This window comes from Solanum dulcamara, chromosome 11 (assembly GCF_947179165.1).
Source record: "Solanum dulcamara chromosome 11, daSolDulc1.2, whole genome shotgun sequence".
NCBI lineage: Eukaryota > Viridiplantae > Streptophyta > Magnoliopsida > Solanales > Solanaceae > Solanum > Solanum dulcamara.
Window position 1 is genome coordinate 52,483,925 of NC_077247.1, and position 16,800 is coordinate 52,500,724.

General features: G+C 36.4%; 4 protein-coding genes across 4 annotated transcripts; all 4 read left to right on the plus strand.

Moving 5' to 3' along the window:
• The first annotated feature begins 257 nt into the window (after positions 1–257).
• LOC129874146 (uncharacterized) lies at positions 258–1,364 on the plus strand. Its single transcript, XM_055949388.1, has one exon. It carries the CDS (start codon positions 397–399, stop codon positions 1,252–1,254), a length of 858 nt encoding a protein of 285 aa, XP_055805363.1. The 5' UTR covers positions 258–396; the 3' UTR covers positions 1,255–1,364.
• A 1,665-nt stretch (positions 1,365–3,029) lies between these two features.
• LOC129874593 (uncharacterized) lies at positions 3,030–3,973 on the plus strand. Its single transcript, XM_055949897.1, has one exon. It carries the CDS (start codon positions 3,032–3,034, stop codon positions 3,884–3,886), a length of 855 nt encoding a protein of 284 aa, XP_055805872.1. The 5' UTR covers positions 3,030–3,031; the 3' UTR covers positions 3,887–3,973.
• Positions 3,974–6,267: 2,294 nt separating this feature from the next.
• On the plus strand, positions 6,268–7,240 carry LOC129874434 (uncharacterized). The gene has a single exon (XM_055949721.1). It carries the CDS (start codon positions 6,297–6,299, stop codon positions 7,152–7,154), a length of 858 nt encoding a protein of 285 aa, XP_055805696.1. The 5' UTR covers positions 6,268–6,296; the 3' UTR covers positions 7,155–7,240.
• A 1,741-nt stretch (positions 7,241–8,981) lies between these two features.
• LOC129874215 (uncharacterized) lies at positions 8,982–10,087 on the plus strand. Its single transcript, XM_055949471.1, has one exon. The coding sequence runs from the start codon at positions 9,006–9,008 to the stop codon at positions 9,933–9,935; it is 930 nt and encodes a 309-aa protein (XP_055805446.1). The 5' UTR covers positions 8,982–9,005; the 3' UTR covers positions 9,936–10,087.
• The last annotated feature ends 6,713 nt before the right edge of the window (positions 10,088–16,800 follow it).

Genomic DNA, 16,800 nt, shown 5'->3' on the forward strand with positions numbered 1-16,800 from the left:
TCATGTCAATTTAATAATGACGCTTTGCTGTTTCCACTTGACAAACTGTGACTCCTCCAATTAAGACAACATTAACAAGCCACGTATGTTCTGAGACACCTTTCTTGATCACTCAGAAGCAATAAGGTAATGCAAAGTGGCAACCCTCTTGAAGACTAGAAAATTAAAAGAATGACCAATGATTAAAGGTTTGTTTTTAGGCAGCACAACAAGCTCACCCAACTCTTAGGGGGAATGCCCACTCTTTTTATCACATGCCAATCTAAAAAGCAGAGTACTCTGTTTCTTGTCGGCTTCTATACGACTTTGGATTTGAGTTTTGAACTTATTGGTTCATCCCAAAACTTAACTTGAGTTATTAAAAGTAAAAGGAAAGGAACAGAGAGAGAGAAAAAGATGGCAACTTTTTCTGCAAAATCAAATAACAGATCCATCAGTTTGCCAAGCAGATCACATCCAGCTACTCAGAATATTGAAGAGGAGCTTAACAAGCTCAAGACTTGGGAATTCTCTGCTTCACCAACTGCAGAAGCTGTCTACAAAGGTTTAGTTGGTTTGGGGGAGGTGCACAAGTGTATGGATGATTTTTTAAATTTTCCCCAGACACTTCAAGCCCTTTGTCAGTGCCAAAATAAGAAATGGATCGATGAAATCTTGGATAAATCTGTGAGATTTCTTGATATTTGTGGTACAACAAGGGAACTTGTGTCACAGATTAAAGAAAATGTTAAAGATGTTCAGTCTTCATTGAGGAGGAGAAAAGGAGATTTGAGCACCAACAACTACACCACATTCAGGAAGAAGATGAAGAAAGAAACCAAAAGTTTAATTACAGCTTTGAAAATAATGGATCATGAGAAGGTGGATGGTGTAATGGAAGTTGATCACCACCTTGTCTCAGCTGTTATCAGAGTCCTAAGAGAAGTTGCCACAATAGGAATTTCAGTTTTCCAAATGGTGTTGAATTTCTTGTCAGCCCCAATTTCTAAGCCAATTAGCAAATGGTCTTTGGTTTCAAGATTGGTGAACAAGGGCGGAGAACAGGAGAATGTAAATGAGATAGATAGTGTTGAGGTTGCATTATGCAGCCTTTCCAAGTGTGGTCCTAATGAAGTGGAGAAGATCCAATTTATGCAGAGTAAATTGGAAACAGAGGAAGCTCATTTTGAATGCATTGAGAATGGTCTTGACAACATCTTTAGATGTCTGATCAGATCAAGAAGCACACTACTAAATGTTGTCCCTTGCCAATGAAAATACCACTACTCTTGTCCTGTATCGTATTGCATAAGCATATCCAAATATTTGTAGGATATGCTTAAGAAATCCATGTAAAGGAGCAATTTTGTAATTAACATACATAAAGAGAAATTTATTATTACTATATAGCTATTATCAACTGTGCCTCTTTTTCTCTCTAGTCTATTTTTCTAACTTCAACCGAACAAAAATGAAGGGTTGTACTTAAGCATACTTTGGTTAAATCCACAAAATTCTTCCTTGAATGGACAAATAAATTTCTTTATTGTTCCCTTCACATATATAGCTGAGATGTAGGGAAATGTTAATTTGATTTCTGTATTACAATACAAGCAAGTAAAGCTGGTCGGCGTAGATGTTGATCTCACGATTGATCTTATTATGCTTAGGGGTGACTTAGTTCGGAATCTCCAATTAATTCGACATGTTCAGTAGTATTTCTTTGAGGTAATTATTGATTTAACCTATAATTCAATATCATGACCATCGGATTGTAAGAAACTAGCTGTATTTAAGCATTAATTTAATCGGATTATCTTGATAGAAAAAACGGATTAAGGAAACATCAACGCAACAGGCCACTCGTGCACACCTAACTAATAAGAAACTCTAATAATTAGATCTGAAATCCTTGAAATGCTGACCTATAAATAAACAATGAATTGGAGTAATTATCACGGACATACAAATCCAGCCTTCCATTCGTGCACAATTAAAATAATTTTCTCCATTATGAGCAGGTGATTTATTTATATAATCATATTAGTGCTTGTCTCCTTCGGGTATTGAAGAGTTCCACTCGTCCAGCTCAGAAAGCCATGTTCTTGCAGACAAAATACTTGTAGAAAAAAAAAAAGACAAAAAAATAAAAGAGGAAGCTGGTTGGACTGGCGCAATGCCCGGGAGGAAAGAGGGCAGCCTATGACCCGTGGCATGACACAAAGTTTAACCAAAAACAAACAAACTTGAGTCTAGAAGAATTAAATAAATAGCTAAGGATTGGATTTTGTTGCACAAATGTGACAGGTCCACTAGGTAAATTTGGGAATGCCTACGGTGCCATATCTAAGTATTGCTGGAAAAAAAATTACTATTTAATATATACACTGATTTTAAAATTTTAAAAAAGAGCAGATACCTAGTAGTAATTTAATTCACAGCATAGATATTCAAGTCAGTTTAAATACCATCATTGTTGTAAACATTTTTATGGATCGTCTCTGTGTTTCTTGTATGAGGAAGGTAACCGACAAACCATACGTGTACAAACTTAATAGTACTGTCACTGCTTAGCTCTCGAGTTCCCTTATCCTTTCAATAACATCATCTTCTCTAAAGTTGTTTACCATAATCTTTCTTAAAAAAAAGTCGTACGATAATCTTCCATAAAAGATCTTCATCTCAATTAAATAGTGGCGCCTAGCTGTTTCCAATTGACAAACCAAAGCTCTTTCAACCAAGAATAACATCAACAAGCCACGTATGTGCTGAGACATCTTTCATCCACTTAGAAGCAATAAGGTAACGCCAAGTTGCGACCTGTGGGAGACAAAATCATTAAAAGAATCACTAATGACGAAAGTTTTTTTTTTTTTTTGGAGCACAACAAGCTCACCGAACTCTTATGAAATGCCCACACTTTCGTCACATGGCAATCCCAACGCTATATTAGCGGATTTTTCTGTATCTTGTCGCTATCTGTGGAGTTTTGGTATAAATAAGGTGAGTTTTGAAGGTCTTTGTTCATCCCAAAGAAAAACAGAGGAAAAAGATGGCAACTTTTATATCAAAATCAAATAACAGATCCATCAGTTTGCCAAACAGATCACATCCAGCTACTCAGAATATTGAAGAGGAGCTCAACAAGCTTAAAACTTGGGAATTATCTGCTTCACCAACAGCAGAAGCTGTTTATAATGGTCTAGTTGGTTTTGGGGAGGTGCATAGGTGTATGGGTGATCTTCTAAACTTACCCCTGACTCTTCAAGCGCTTTCTCAGTGCCAAAATAAGAAATGGGTTGATGAAATCTTGGATAAATCTGTGAGATTTCTTGATATTTGTGGCACAACAAGGGAGATCGTGTCGCAATTTAAGGAAAATGTTAAAGATGTTCAGTCTTCACTCAGGAGGAGGAAAGAAGATTTGAGCATCAACAACTACACCACATTCAAGAAGAAGATGAAGAAAGAAGCCAAGAGTTTAATTACAGCTTTGAAAAGAATGGATCATGAGGAAGTAGTTGCTGTAATGGCAGTTGATGATCAACTTGTCTCAGCTGTTATCAGAGTCCTAAGAGAAGTTGCCACAATGGGAATTTCAATTTTTCAAATGGTGTTGAATTTCTTGTCAGCCCCAATTTCTAAGCCAATTAGCAAATGGTCTTTGGTTTCAAGATTGGTGAACAAGGGAGATCAAGACAATGTAAATGAAATAGAAAGTGTTGATGCTGCATTAAGCAGCCTTTCCAAGTGTGGTCCTAATGAGGTGGAGAAGATCCAATTTGTGCAGAGCAAATTGGAAACAGTGGAAGCACATTTTGAATGCATTGAGAATGGTCTTGACAACATCTTTAGATGTTTAATCAGATCAAGGAGCACACTCCTAAATGTTGTCTCTTGTCAATGAAAATAGTCTTCTTGTAGGACATGCTTATGAAAACCTTGTGAAGGAACAATTTTTGTAATTACACATATACAACAAAACATAGTTATACTCCCAAACTCTGCCTCTCTTTTCTATTCTTATCAAACAAAAATCTGGCAATTAGTTATAATTTGTTGCTCCTTCACATATGTAGCATAGATTTTTCAAGTACACAACTTTCTAGCAAACAACGAACTTAACCCATGAATTCCAGTAGTATTCCTCGTGATTTTATCAGTAAAGTAACCAAATAATAAAAGGTACCTTAAAAATGACCAAGGCACTTAATATTACAAGTTCAAGTAAATTCGGAATCTCCTTACCTTCTAATTTAGTACTATTAATTAACTAATTCAACGAATATTATATTTTAATACCATGAACATGATCGGTAGGACTGGACTAAGAAATTAGCTGTATTTAAGCATTAATTTAATCACATATGAGGATACTCTTGGTAGAAGATACGGACCAAGGAAACATCAAAGCAACAGGCCACTCGTGCACATCTATATAAAAAACATATTCGTCTCTATCTTCTTAACCACTGAATCTCTTTATTGATTAGTGAGATTCTTCTCCTATTTTATTAGATCTAAAATTAAAGTATCTGGAAGAAATCACCATTCTTAGCTAGGGAATTAGTCCATCACAAAATGGGATACAATTATAATAACGCGCCTATTTGGAATTAAATCGTGTATACTTCTTAAACTGCTCAAATATAAACCTACAAGTAACAATAACTACACCTACTTATAAATTTAGAAAATAATAATAATATGAATTGTTGATTTACCACGATGAAACTGTCTATAAAAAAGAGGGCTGTATTCTCCAAATTAGACAATATATTTATATGGATTGCTGAGTTAATTATAATGGACAAACAAATCCAACCTTCCATTCGTGCACAATTAAAAAATTTACTTCATTATTAATTAAGCTCCATTATGAGCAGTTGATTTATATAATACGATCATATTGGTGTTGTTGTCTCCTTCTGGTATTGAAGAATTCCACTCCTCCAGCTAAGACAACAATGTACTTGCAGACAAAATTGTAGAAAAGAATAATTTAAAAAAAAAATAAACAAACACATGATGTGGTTGTTCTGGCGCAATGCCCTGGAGGAAGGGAGCCTATTATTTACTCATGGCTTCATCTAGATAATCATGTCATACCATCTATAACTAGAACAATTGAACAAATAGCAAATGATTGGATTTTGCTGCACAAATAATGTGATAGGTCAACTAGGTCAATGGACTGCCTACGGTACAATCACATATTAATCAGATATATGCGGTAATATATGTGCAAGCTAATTTGAATATTATCATGAAAATCTTAGTAACTCTTAGTTGACTACTGATCTTTTGCCTTATTGACGTGGGTTTCCCGAGAAAAAGATTGAATATCACTGTTACTTTTAGAAAATTACTAATCACATTTTTATGGCTAATCCTGTTTTCTTGTGAGGAAGGTAACCAACAAGCCATACGTGTAGTATTATCACCTTTGCTACAGTAGCACTATAGTTCCCTTATCCCTTCAATATGTAATCTAACTTTATTAAAGTTCCTTTTGAAAAAGAAGTATAAAAAATCTCCAATAGGCAATAACAGATCTTCATCTGAATTTAATAAGGGAGCTTTGCTGTTACCGGACAGGGGCGGACACATGGAGCCGAGGGGTTCACTTGAAACCCCTCACTTTTGAAAAATTATATTCTATATATAGGATTAAATTTGCGAGTATATATACTAATTATTGAACCTTCTCAACACCAACAGTAGTACCTAGTGAAGTAGTTAAGGGTGTAAAGACTCATCCATAATAATTGAGATTGAATCTCTGAGGGATTTTTATTGTTATTTTTGATCTCTCTCATTTTTCTTTTTAAATTAGTATGTCAAATTATTACATATTTAATAGATTTTTTAATAAAAATTTGTAATTTAATTTAAAATTATTGAATTTAAGTTTACTTATATATAATCCAATCCGTTGATATCTAAATTAACCTGCTAATTTATTAACAATATTAACATGATATTTTTCGAATTCCTAAAAAAAATTCTTAATCCGCAACAAGCCATCGACAAACTATGGTTCCTCTAACAAAAACAATATTAAGTAGCCACGTATTTGCTGAGATATCTTTCATGACTAACAAGCAATAGGGTAATGCAAAGTGGCACAACAAGCTCACCCAACTCTTAAGAAATGCCCATTCTCTCTTGTCACATGCCAATCTAGAAAAACAGAGTACTCTGTTTCTTGTCGCTTTCTATACAACTTTGGTATAAATAGGATTGAGTTTCAAAGAAATTTGATCATCCCCAAACTTATTCCCAAGATAGAAGCAAAGAGAAAAACAGACGAAAAAATGGCAAGTTTCTCTTCTAAATCCAATAACAGATCCATCAGTTTGCCATCCAGATCACATCCAGCTACTCAGAATATTGAAGAGGAGCTTAACAAGCTCAAGACTTGGGAATTCTCTGTTTCACCAACAGCAGAAGCTGTTTATAATGGTCTAGTTGGTTTTGGGGAGGTGCATAAGTGTATGGGTGATCTTCTAAACTTGCCCCTGACACTTCAAGCCCTTTCCCAGTGCCAAAATAAGAAATGGGTTGATGAAATCTTGGATAAATCTGTGAGATTTCTTGATATTTGCGGCACAACAAGGGAGCTCGTGTCGCAGTTTAAAGAAAATGTTAAAGATGTTCAGTCTTCACTGAGGAGGAAAAGGGGAGATTTGAGCATCACCAGCTACACCTCTTTCAGGAAGAAGATGAAAAAAGATGCTAAAAACCTAGTCACATCTTTGAAGAAAATGGATCATGAGGAAGTGGTTGCTGTAATGGAAGTTGATGATCAACTTGTCTCAGCTGTTATCAGAGTACTGAGAGAAGTTACCACAACAGGAATATCAGTTTTCCAAATGGTGTTGGCTTTCTTGTCAGCCCCAATTACTAAGCCAATTAGCAAATGGTCTTTGGTTTCAAGATTGGTGAACAAGGGTGGATATCAAGAGAACGTCAATGAGATAGAAAGTGTTGATGCTGCATTAAGCAGCCTTTCCAAGTGTGGTCCTAATGATGTGGAGAAGATCCAGTTTGTGCAGAGCATATTGGAAACAGTGGAAGTTCATTTTGAATGCATTGAGAATGGTTTTGACAACATCTTTAGATGCTTGATCAGATCAAGGAGCACACTACTAAATGTTGTCTCTTGCCAATGAAAATAGTATTGTATTGCATAAGCATCCGATTATTGTAGGACATACTTGTGAAGGAACAATTTTTGTAATTACACATATACAGCAAAACATACACATATCTAAATCATAGTTTTACTCACAAACTCTGCCTCTCCTTTTCTCTTCTCTCTTTTCTATTTTTATCAAACAAAATTCTGGCAATGAACTTATATATATACTTTGGTTAATTCCACCAAATTCTTCCTTGAATGAATTTGAATCTTATATGCGAGCCTACAACATAAAAATTATCTGATCTTTTTAATTTTGGGGAGATGTACGATTTTAATTATTCAGTAAGTTAATTAATGACTATACTATAAATTGTTTCAAAATCATGTGAACTATATTTTTACCGACAAAACTAAGTGACCTCACAGGGTTGTTTTAAGCTATTGATTTTTTTTTATCCTTCTTATGTTCTTATTCAAATTATATATATCTATATGGCCATATGGGTGTGTATTATATTGGATGAAGATGAAATGGATCTGGTAGAAGGAACAAAAGTAAAAGATGAGATTTTTTTTTTTCAAGATAGAAATGAGAATTCTCACACTTGAATGATGCAGTTTAAAACTGTAATAGGCTATTCTCAAAATATTTTAATCTGCGCGACTTTTTAGATTTTTTTACTTTTTGCTGAATTTATTTTTACTTTAAATGCAATCAACGTTTGATCATAAAAATTTCAAATACAAATTGAAATTATATTTGGAAAACACCCAAACCCTTTTTCTCCGTTGATAAACTTTTATTTTCAAAATTTACTCTAAATTTTTTATGTTATAAAATAACCCTATTTTAATTTATATTTCATGTTTTTAAAAAATACATTTTAACTCTAAATATTTATTATAGAAAGCATTGCTAAAAACAACTTCAATTTTGAAAATTTCAAATAAAAGTTATTTTTTTAGTTTTAAATTTATTTTCATGATCAAATATCCACTAAATATTTTTTTTTGGTTTAGAAATAACTTTGGACATTTTCTCTGCATGTGCCCAAGAGAGTTGTTTATTAGTCTTGAGAAGGTCAAAAAAGTGACTTTTATGATAGAACCAACAATTATAAGCATTAATTTGGAGATTCTCTTGGTAGAAAACATGGAGGAAATATCAACACAACGAGCACACTTAACTAAATTATATTCGTCATTATCTTCTCCATTTCCTTTTTTTGATTTGTGAAATCTCAAGATTCGTCTTCCTCTTTATTGGCTTTATTTTAAGGGGGTATTTATCCATAATCTTTTTTCATGGATCTTTCTTTAAACACAAATTATTAGCAACAAAATACTGTATTAAAGAAATAAATTTAATTCAAGCTAAGAGAGGGAAGGAATAGAAGCTACCTAGTACAGACCTCTATCATTGTATATCCTCCACCAGAAATTTCTGAGACCTGTCTATTTCTAACTGATAATTAGGTGAAAAATTAAGTGTTTGAGCATTAATAAACCCTTGTTGTATAAGGGTCCGAAGGGAACATTAGAAGAACAAGCCACTCATGCACAGCAATTTATTAATCATATCACCTTCTTTCATTAATTAACACCACATCTATCTACACTTTGACAATTTATTATTGAACACAAAGTTGTTTAGCCGACGTGGCGCCATTCGTGTGCGAATTGAATACCGCGTCAATGGTAGACATATTATTAATTGCCATCCGGTAGCAATGGCATAACTCTTGGCAGCCAGGAGGGAGCTGACCTGTAACTGAAGCCCCATATTAAGGCAAAGTCACAATTCTTTTAAAAGGACAATTGACTAGAGCCTTTGTTTGCTAAATGCATATCAGTTCACCACATTAAAAGGCATAATCACATGGCCACATTACAATCACATGCTCAGAGTAGAACCCCTTTTTTGTGCCTATATAAATGTCCCTCACCAAATTTAGTCTCTCTTCTTACAAAGAAAACAAAAAAACAAAAAGCCATGGCTGCTCTTCCTTTTTCAAAAAACAAGCCCTTTCGATCAATCAGTTTGCCTGTCAGATCACACCCCACAACTCAGAGAGTTGAACAAGTGCTGAATAAGTTTAATGGATTGGAGACGTCAGTTGCACCAACAGCGGAGACAATTTGTAACAGTTTGCTCGGGTTGGAGGAGTTACACAAGTGTACGAATGATCTTCTTAACTCGACTCAAACTTTTCAGATACTCTCCCAAAATCAACATGTTAAATGGTTTGAGGAGTTATTGGGAAATTCGGTTAGGATTCTTGATGTTTGTGGCACTACAAGGGAACTCGTCTCTCAGTACAAGGAAAATGTAAGAGCTCTTCAATCCTCACTCAGAAGAAGAAAAGGAGATTCCAGTGCAGAAGCTGGAATTGCTAGATTCACCACTTTCAGCAAGAAATTAAAAAAGGACGCCAAAAGATTATTCTTGTCCTTGAAGCAAGTGGACTGTGAGACTCTCACCGCAGCATTCCTGGAAGCAGATCAAGAGACATTAGCTGTGATTAGAACACTAAGGGAAGCCAATGCAGTTTGCATTTTGATTTTCCAAATGCTCTTTTCCTTCTTATCTGTGCCACTTTTGAAGCCAAAGCAGCCAAAATGGTCGTTAGTTTCAAAACTGATACACAACGGAAGAACAGAACATGAAGGCCTTGAAAACAGTATGATGTTGGAAATAAAAATGGATAGTTTTGAGACTCAACTTGACAACTTTGAAAAGGGGTTGGAAGGAGCATTTAGGAGCCTGATAAGATCAAGAAGCTCGCTCCTGAATGTTTTCTCCAGCTAATCTGGTAGTTCATTAACTGTATAGTAGTTCACCACATTTTGTACATGGATAATTTTGTACTTATGCTAGAAATATTTATAACACGAATTGAAAGACTATACCCAATCTTCGTGCATGTATTTTTCTCTCTATCTGGCTCATCTGACTCCCTTCTCCCCCTACCTAGTTAAGAAACATCAATATGTAAGAAACAATCAGCTATGATATGCATCTCACGGGTTACTTAGAACTTAGAAGACAGTTTCGAGTTTCATGAACAAGACTTTTAAAACTTGCTTGAGCTTGGATTTTCCAACAAGAAGATGCATTTTCTAGTAAGAGTGTTTCTAGAAAATTGATTCACTAAGTTAATTTACCTCTTTTCTGGAACAAAGTAGTCTGAAAATAACTTAATGAGCCACTCGTGCACAGCTGTGTAAAGTTTGAAGCTATCTTTACACGTCTTAAATTTCATCTGGAGTATGTGAGAAAACAATCAGTTTCAGAAATATGTGCAGTAAGTTTCCTTGTTAATTAGGTGTGGGCCTGCGGTGCAATTATAGAATCTGTAATCTACAGGGACAACAAGCCAGACGGTACCAATTTATTAATGGAACAGAAACTCCTGAAACAATTAAGCAGAGCCACATGATTACTTTGCTTTGATCGACAAATGCATTGCAGTCCACGAAAACTATACTTTACAGAACACATGCTCTTCTTCTCTCAAATGATTAAATGACCTTACTTGGGGCTTACTATTCATCACAAAGTTCTCTCTCTCCCAAACAAGAAAAAACAGTAAAATACATTATCCCAAATATTTTTGGTAAATTTAGCACCTTGAAGAAGTTGACAGAGATCCTCTGTTAATCAAAATGAATCTAAGATGTGCATAAACATTTAAAAGTTAAAACAAACAAGATATGAAATATAAATGTTTAGCCGCCAACTTGGAACTCTATCCATACATGTTTCTGAATGGAGAACTGCTACAAAATGACTGTATTCGCCTTATCTTCATAAGCTGCATTTGAGTTGTTAAAAAATCTGTTAGTATATAGTTGAAGAATCAATTAGGATATATTTCACATTCACTTTGTTTTCGGGAATGAATTCTAGAATTTTTCTCAATACTCTTTTGAAATGTTCAATGTGTCATAATCTAGGCCAAGGAAAAATCATTCAAGGGACTGCTGAGAAAAGAGAAGATAATAGAATGGGATTACAAGAAAGAGACAAGTAATACCTAATCGAGTAACAAGTACATACCAATCTAGATTTGAGTAACCCTTTGTTTTCTCTATCCTTCATTGCTCTTAAACACTTAGCAATCCAAATACTAATCATCTTTTAATATATTACCTCAACATAGATTTTAATTAAAGTTAATGATTGTAATTTTGTAACTAAAAAATATTTATTCTCCTAATTATTGTATATGAGTGTATAAATACCTGTTATAATTTCACATGATATTACATATTAGTGTATAATACTGTATATTAAGTTCTAAAATATTTTATAAAAAAGAGATATGGAAGTTTTGTATAAGGGAAGCCTCAGCAGTTTGCATTTTGATTTTCCAAATGCTCTTGTCCTTCTTGCCTGTGCCACTTTTGAAGCCGAAGCAGCCAAAGTGGCCATTGGTTTCAAAACTGATACACAGTGGAAGAACAGAACATAAACAGTAGGATCTTTGAAACAAAAGTGGAGACTTTTGAAGCCCAACTTGACAGCATTGAGAAAAGATTAGAAGGAACATTTAGGAGCTTGATTAGATCAAGAAGCTGTTGGGGTGAGGAAGCACCACAACTAAAGTTTGATATGATGAAAATATTGAAAATAAATTGGACACGAGAATTTTACGTGGAAACCCCTCTAAATGATAGAAGGGAAAAACCACGGGGTAGAAGGATCTCACTATATTTTTGTGGAGTACACAACTCTCAAATACAAGGAGAAAACAACAATTAACACTTCTCTCTTGTAAAAGGAACAACTACTAAAGAGGACACTCAAGACTACAATATTTATCTTGGTGTAAAACTCTCTTTGTATTCTTACTCTCTCTTTCTGGGATAATATAAATGAGGGCAGAATGCCCTCTATTTATAAGAGGAACAAAAACGCGTAAAGGAAAAATTTACGCGTTTTCAACACAAAAACGCGTAAGGTCGGCTACGCGTAAGGAAAAATTGATGCTGGCTGCTTTTCTTTTTCTTTTCAGCCTACTATCTTTGACTTTTCTTCCTCTATTTTTTTTGTTTCTTTTGGCTTTTGTAGCATTTCTCCCACTTGAAGATTTAATTGACAATCAATTAAGTCTTCACACTATCCTTTCTACCCAACTACTGCAATGTTACGTTTCTGCTAGGCCAATAGAAGATCGACACCATATGAACTTGTTACTGTTGATCGGCTTCGTAAACATATCTGCCAGGTTGTCATTAGTGTGAATTTTCTGAATATCCACACTGCCTTCTTCCACCTTCTCACAAACAAAGTGATACTGAACTCGTATGTGCTTTGTCCTTGAATGAAATGCCGGATTCTTTGCAAGATGCAAAGCGCTCTGACTGTCACAAAATAGAGCAATCTTCTCTTGTTTGTGCCTGAGCTCCTCCAATAATGTCACGACCCAACCCCGTAGGCCGCGACTGGGGTCCTACCTGGACCCCCGTATACCTACCTATCTGTTATAGTCATATTGAACTATGAACAAGGGGATACTACTCGGAAAAAAAAAAACCAATGAGTTAAAACTTTTTCATGTTCCTGTAGCCTCTTCCATTCATATCATATCATGAAAGGGCACGCGCCGATGAGGCTGCCATAATATAAAAACATTTACAACATGACATATAGGCACAGTCAAAACAAACTTATAAACAACCCACATATACATATGTCTACAGACCTCTAAGAATAGTAACAACAACATATGGCGGAACAAGGCCCCCGCCGTACCCCTGAATGTACAAATATATACATTAAGTGATCAGCATCAAAATTTAGGCTCCAGAACAGTGAAGCACTTCCGACACAGCTGAGAGGAACTCCTACGCTGATGGATCTCCAGAATAAACATCTGTACCTGCGGGCATGAAACGCAGCCCCCCGAAGAAAGGGGGTCAGTATGATATATGTACTGAGTATGTAAAGCATAACACATCGTAACTGAGATCATAACTGAAATAGGGATGCAGGGGACAAGTATAATAACTAAATGAATTACTGTACCTGCACCTTAGGACACGTAAATCATACACATCATCATATGCTGTGCCCGGCCCTCTAGTGAACTCGGTGTTATAATCACTTATCATCGTATCATAATGCATTTCATTTCATCATATCATCGTATACGGTATCATACCATCGTATACGGTATCATCTTATCATATATATCATCGTATCACACCCGGTTCACTACGGGGCTAGGGTCACAATGTATTGCTTTAATCTCATATGCATGCCTACATAAAGTATCCGGCCCTTTAGTGAGGGACTCGGTGAATGGAGTGGTGTACGTCTATAGCGTACCATCATAATATACATATGTACCCGGTCCTCTAAGGAGGGACTCGGTGTTCCTTCCTTATTTCACCACATATACAATCATATTACAGCCGGCCCGGGACTCGGTGAATAATCACATCGTCATAACATATAACATATATCACACCTCACGTACGGCATCGTCTCCTCGTGCGTGGAACTATACACATCCGGCTCGGGACGCGGTGAAAGAAGTAGTAACACTGTGCACGATAACATATCCCGGCCCATCGTGGGATTTGAGGAAGGATGGGTTACAGTATGTACGAGTAGAGTAGTGAGAAACCATATGCAACTAAGTCATTATTTAAGACTCGATGAAACAGTCAAGTGAACCGTCACCTGAAGACTAGGGAGTAATTATCCGAGGTATCCCTTTAGATGTCATTAGGGCTTACATCAGTTGGGGCCTCAAGAATCACAGACATGCATCCAGACAATGCCATATAGCTTATGCAATCAGAAACATGGTTTATGTAATCAAAGACACGATTATGCAATCAGAGACACAGTTATCTAGTCAAAGACTCAAATTATGCAATCAGACGCTTTTACCATTTCAGAGCCTTTAAATGGAGAGGAGCTGGTACTTCCACTTATTATTCATTATATAGCAGGCTCGAGAATAGTAGTTTGACTACTTTCAGACTCTTAATGTTCAAGAGTGACTACAAGTCACGAGTTACAATCAGAGCTCATAAATGGAATTACCTCTAGACCTATATCATATACCATTTTACTTAAAGTTAAGCCATTCCAAAGGAAAGAAGAAATAGGCTTTACATATACTAATTTTCATCACATAGAAGACTAAAAGGCAATGACTCAGCTATTACAGAAGTTCTAATACCAAGAAGTAAACAAGAGTCTCGACTCATACTCAGTGATTTACGAATGGATTGAATCCCCAAATATCGTATATATATCATTCATAACTTATATCTAAGACATGCCAAAAGAAAAGAAAAATAGTTCTACATATCTATTCCAAAAACACGCCAAAGGAAAGCTTCACATACCTTGTATGGACTTCTCTTAATCACGTCCACATCGTTGTCCTCGAAACCTATTTAACATGGAAGTAAGGTAAGTAATAACAACCTTGGACTTTTCAGCAACTTAGACTACCCACGAGTATTCATAACATTCATCCCTTCGCTCGCCTTCTCGGCTAGTTCCTTAACTAGTTAGGATGTTAACGAAAATCGGACAGCACCTCCCCTATAATGTGCCCTATCCGAAATCCCAACCATGTCCTTAGAACCTGCAGCCAACCAACAATGCAACCAGCAGCCCATACATATACATATTACGACCAAAATTATACAATATAAACCCCCAACAATTCACTCGAAACTAAGATACCAAAACTAGAGTTTTTAATCTTTCTTTCGCGAATTCTTTAATTGCAAAGCCTGTGGCTGCAACCAGAAGCTCCCACACCTCATTTAGATAAATTTTAGACCCTGCAACACGCCACAACACAACCAGCAGCAGCCCCTACACGTACAACACTTTATTTCGACAACAACTTAACTATAGCGATTCTAAATTCGTTAATTTCGAACGCTGAACTTTTCAAACCTTTTACCCAACTTCCAGAAGCTCCTAAGGTGTGTAATACACCATAATTTAACATCATAAACTTCAAATTAGAGGGTAAGAACTTACCTTTCCCGAAATTGGCTAGAACTCGCCAAAATCGCACCTCGGAAATATTTTCAGCATGCTGTAACGTCGTGGCAGCTTGCTGTCCGTTTTTTGCTGCATAAAATCCTAATTTTGTACTACTAATACTTCCATATCATCGTAGTATACGCTAATTAATTAATTTACGGAATGAAAACGGGACTTACCTATTTTTCTCCCAAAGCCGTCGCAAGTTTCTCTCCTTAAGCTTTAGGGTTCTTTGTTCACGTTGCTGCTGGAAATTTTTAATGAACAAGCTGAAGATTTTGGATACATATCAACTAATATAGGTGGTCCCAAGGGGTGACACGTGTCAGCCCCTAAGAGGGACACATGTCCAGCCCCTATTGGGCCACCGTGTCATGCTGCCAATTAGGGGATGCCATGTGGCAGCGGGGTCCACCTCCCCCAAGCAGCTGCATCACCTACTTGACCCTAAGTAGGTGCATCACCTGCTTTCTTGAGGTACTGCCACGTGTCGCTCCTCCATTGGCTGCCACGCGTCGTCTTTTTTCCTTCCTCGCGGGTTCGTAATCTTGTCTTACTTTAAGAGCTCATGTAATCCGCACTACGTAAGCTTGGTATATCCTTAAACAACTTAAGTGTATAAGACTCTTAACTTAGTGTCTTACGTAGGTAAATCGAGTCCTACGACTCATTTCTTAGCCTCCAACTCTTTCCGGATTCTTATGACTCTATCTCCGACCTCCCTTCTCGCGAGGTATCACAATCTTCTTTCCTTAGAGTTGTTTGATAGTGTCGTAGCTTATCCGGCTCACATGATAGTGTCTAAGGAACTTAAGAAGACGTTCCGAGCTCAAGAGTGCGGGGTGTAACATCCTACCCCTTTAAGAATATTCGTCCCCGAATGTTGAATAAAACTTTCCTTAAGACTTTATACGGATCATAGGGAGATGCCTTTCTACTGGAATGGCATACATTTTCGTCCAAGTAATTAATATACGAGTTCCAAGACTGGGGCTATCCGTAGACATCGGGAATAGGTATGGACACTTGTGTTTCATGTCCTTTTTAACCTCCCAGTTTATGTCTTCATGATTCTTATTCCGCCATAGTACCTTGACGGAAGTTATGTCCTTAGTTCGCAACCCGTTTAATCTGCTGATCCCGGATGGAGATAGGTTTCCCCTCGTAGGATAACTCCCTGTTACGTGGACATCCTCCACGGGAAATATTCTGGGAGCGTCGTTCCCATTCTTACGGAGCATTGATCTGTGAAAACTGAATGTGTTGTTTCAAATTGGACGGTAGGTCCAACTCATAGGCAATCTTACCTACTTTACAAATGACTTAAGAAGGACCAATGTATCCCCTTCTTGCCGACTCTAGGCTGCTAATCGATATCTTGTCCTAGAATAAGCTTTACTTTATTAATAATTTAGTGGATCACATTCGGGCCTGTCCCTTAATCGAAGGGCAAAATGTCATACTAAGATTCATCTGGGTTCCTCAATCCCTTTCGAAATGATTTCCAGCAGTTAGCGGTAAATTGAACTTTTCTATCTGAGATAATAGATGTGGGGACTCCGTGAAATCTTATTGTTTCCCTACTATGTCATTTCGTAGAACCCTCAGCTGAATATGCCTTCCTAATTAGAGGGGAACAGGTTGATTC

Bases quoted from the DNA above. Each gene is read 5' to 3' on its own strand.
- LOC129874146 (XM_055949388.1), top strand. From the start codon at position 397: ATGGCAACTTTTTCTGCAAAATCAAATAACAGATCCATCAGTTTGCCA.
- LOC129874593 (XM_055949897.1), top strand. From the start codon at position 3,032: ATGGCAACTTTTATATCAAAATCAAATAACAGATCCATCAGTTTGCCA.
- LOC129874434 (XM_055949721.1), top strand. From the start codon at position 6,297: ATGGCAAGTTTCTCTTCTAAATCCAATAACAGATCCATCAGTTTGCCA.
- LOC129874215 (XM_055949471.1), top strand. From the start codon at position 9,006: ATGGCCACATTACAATCACATGCTCAGAGTAGAACCCCTTTTTTGTGC.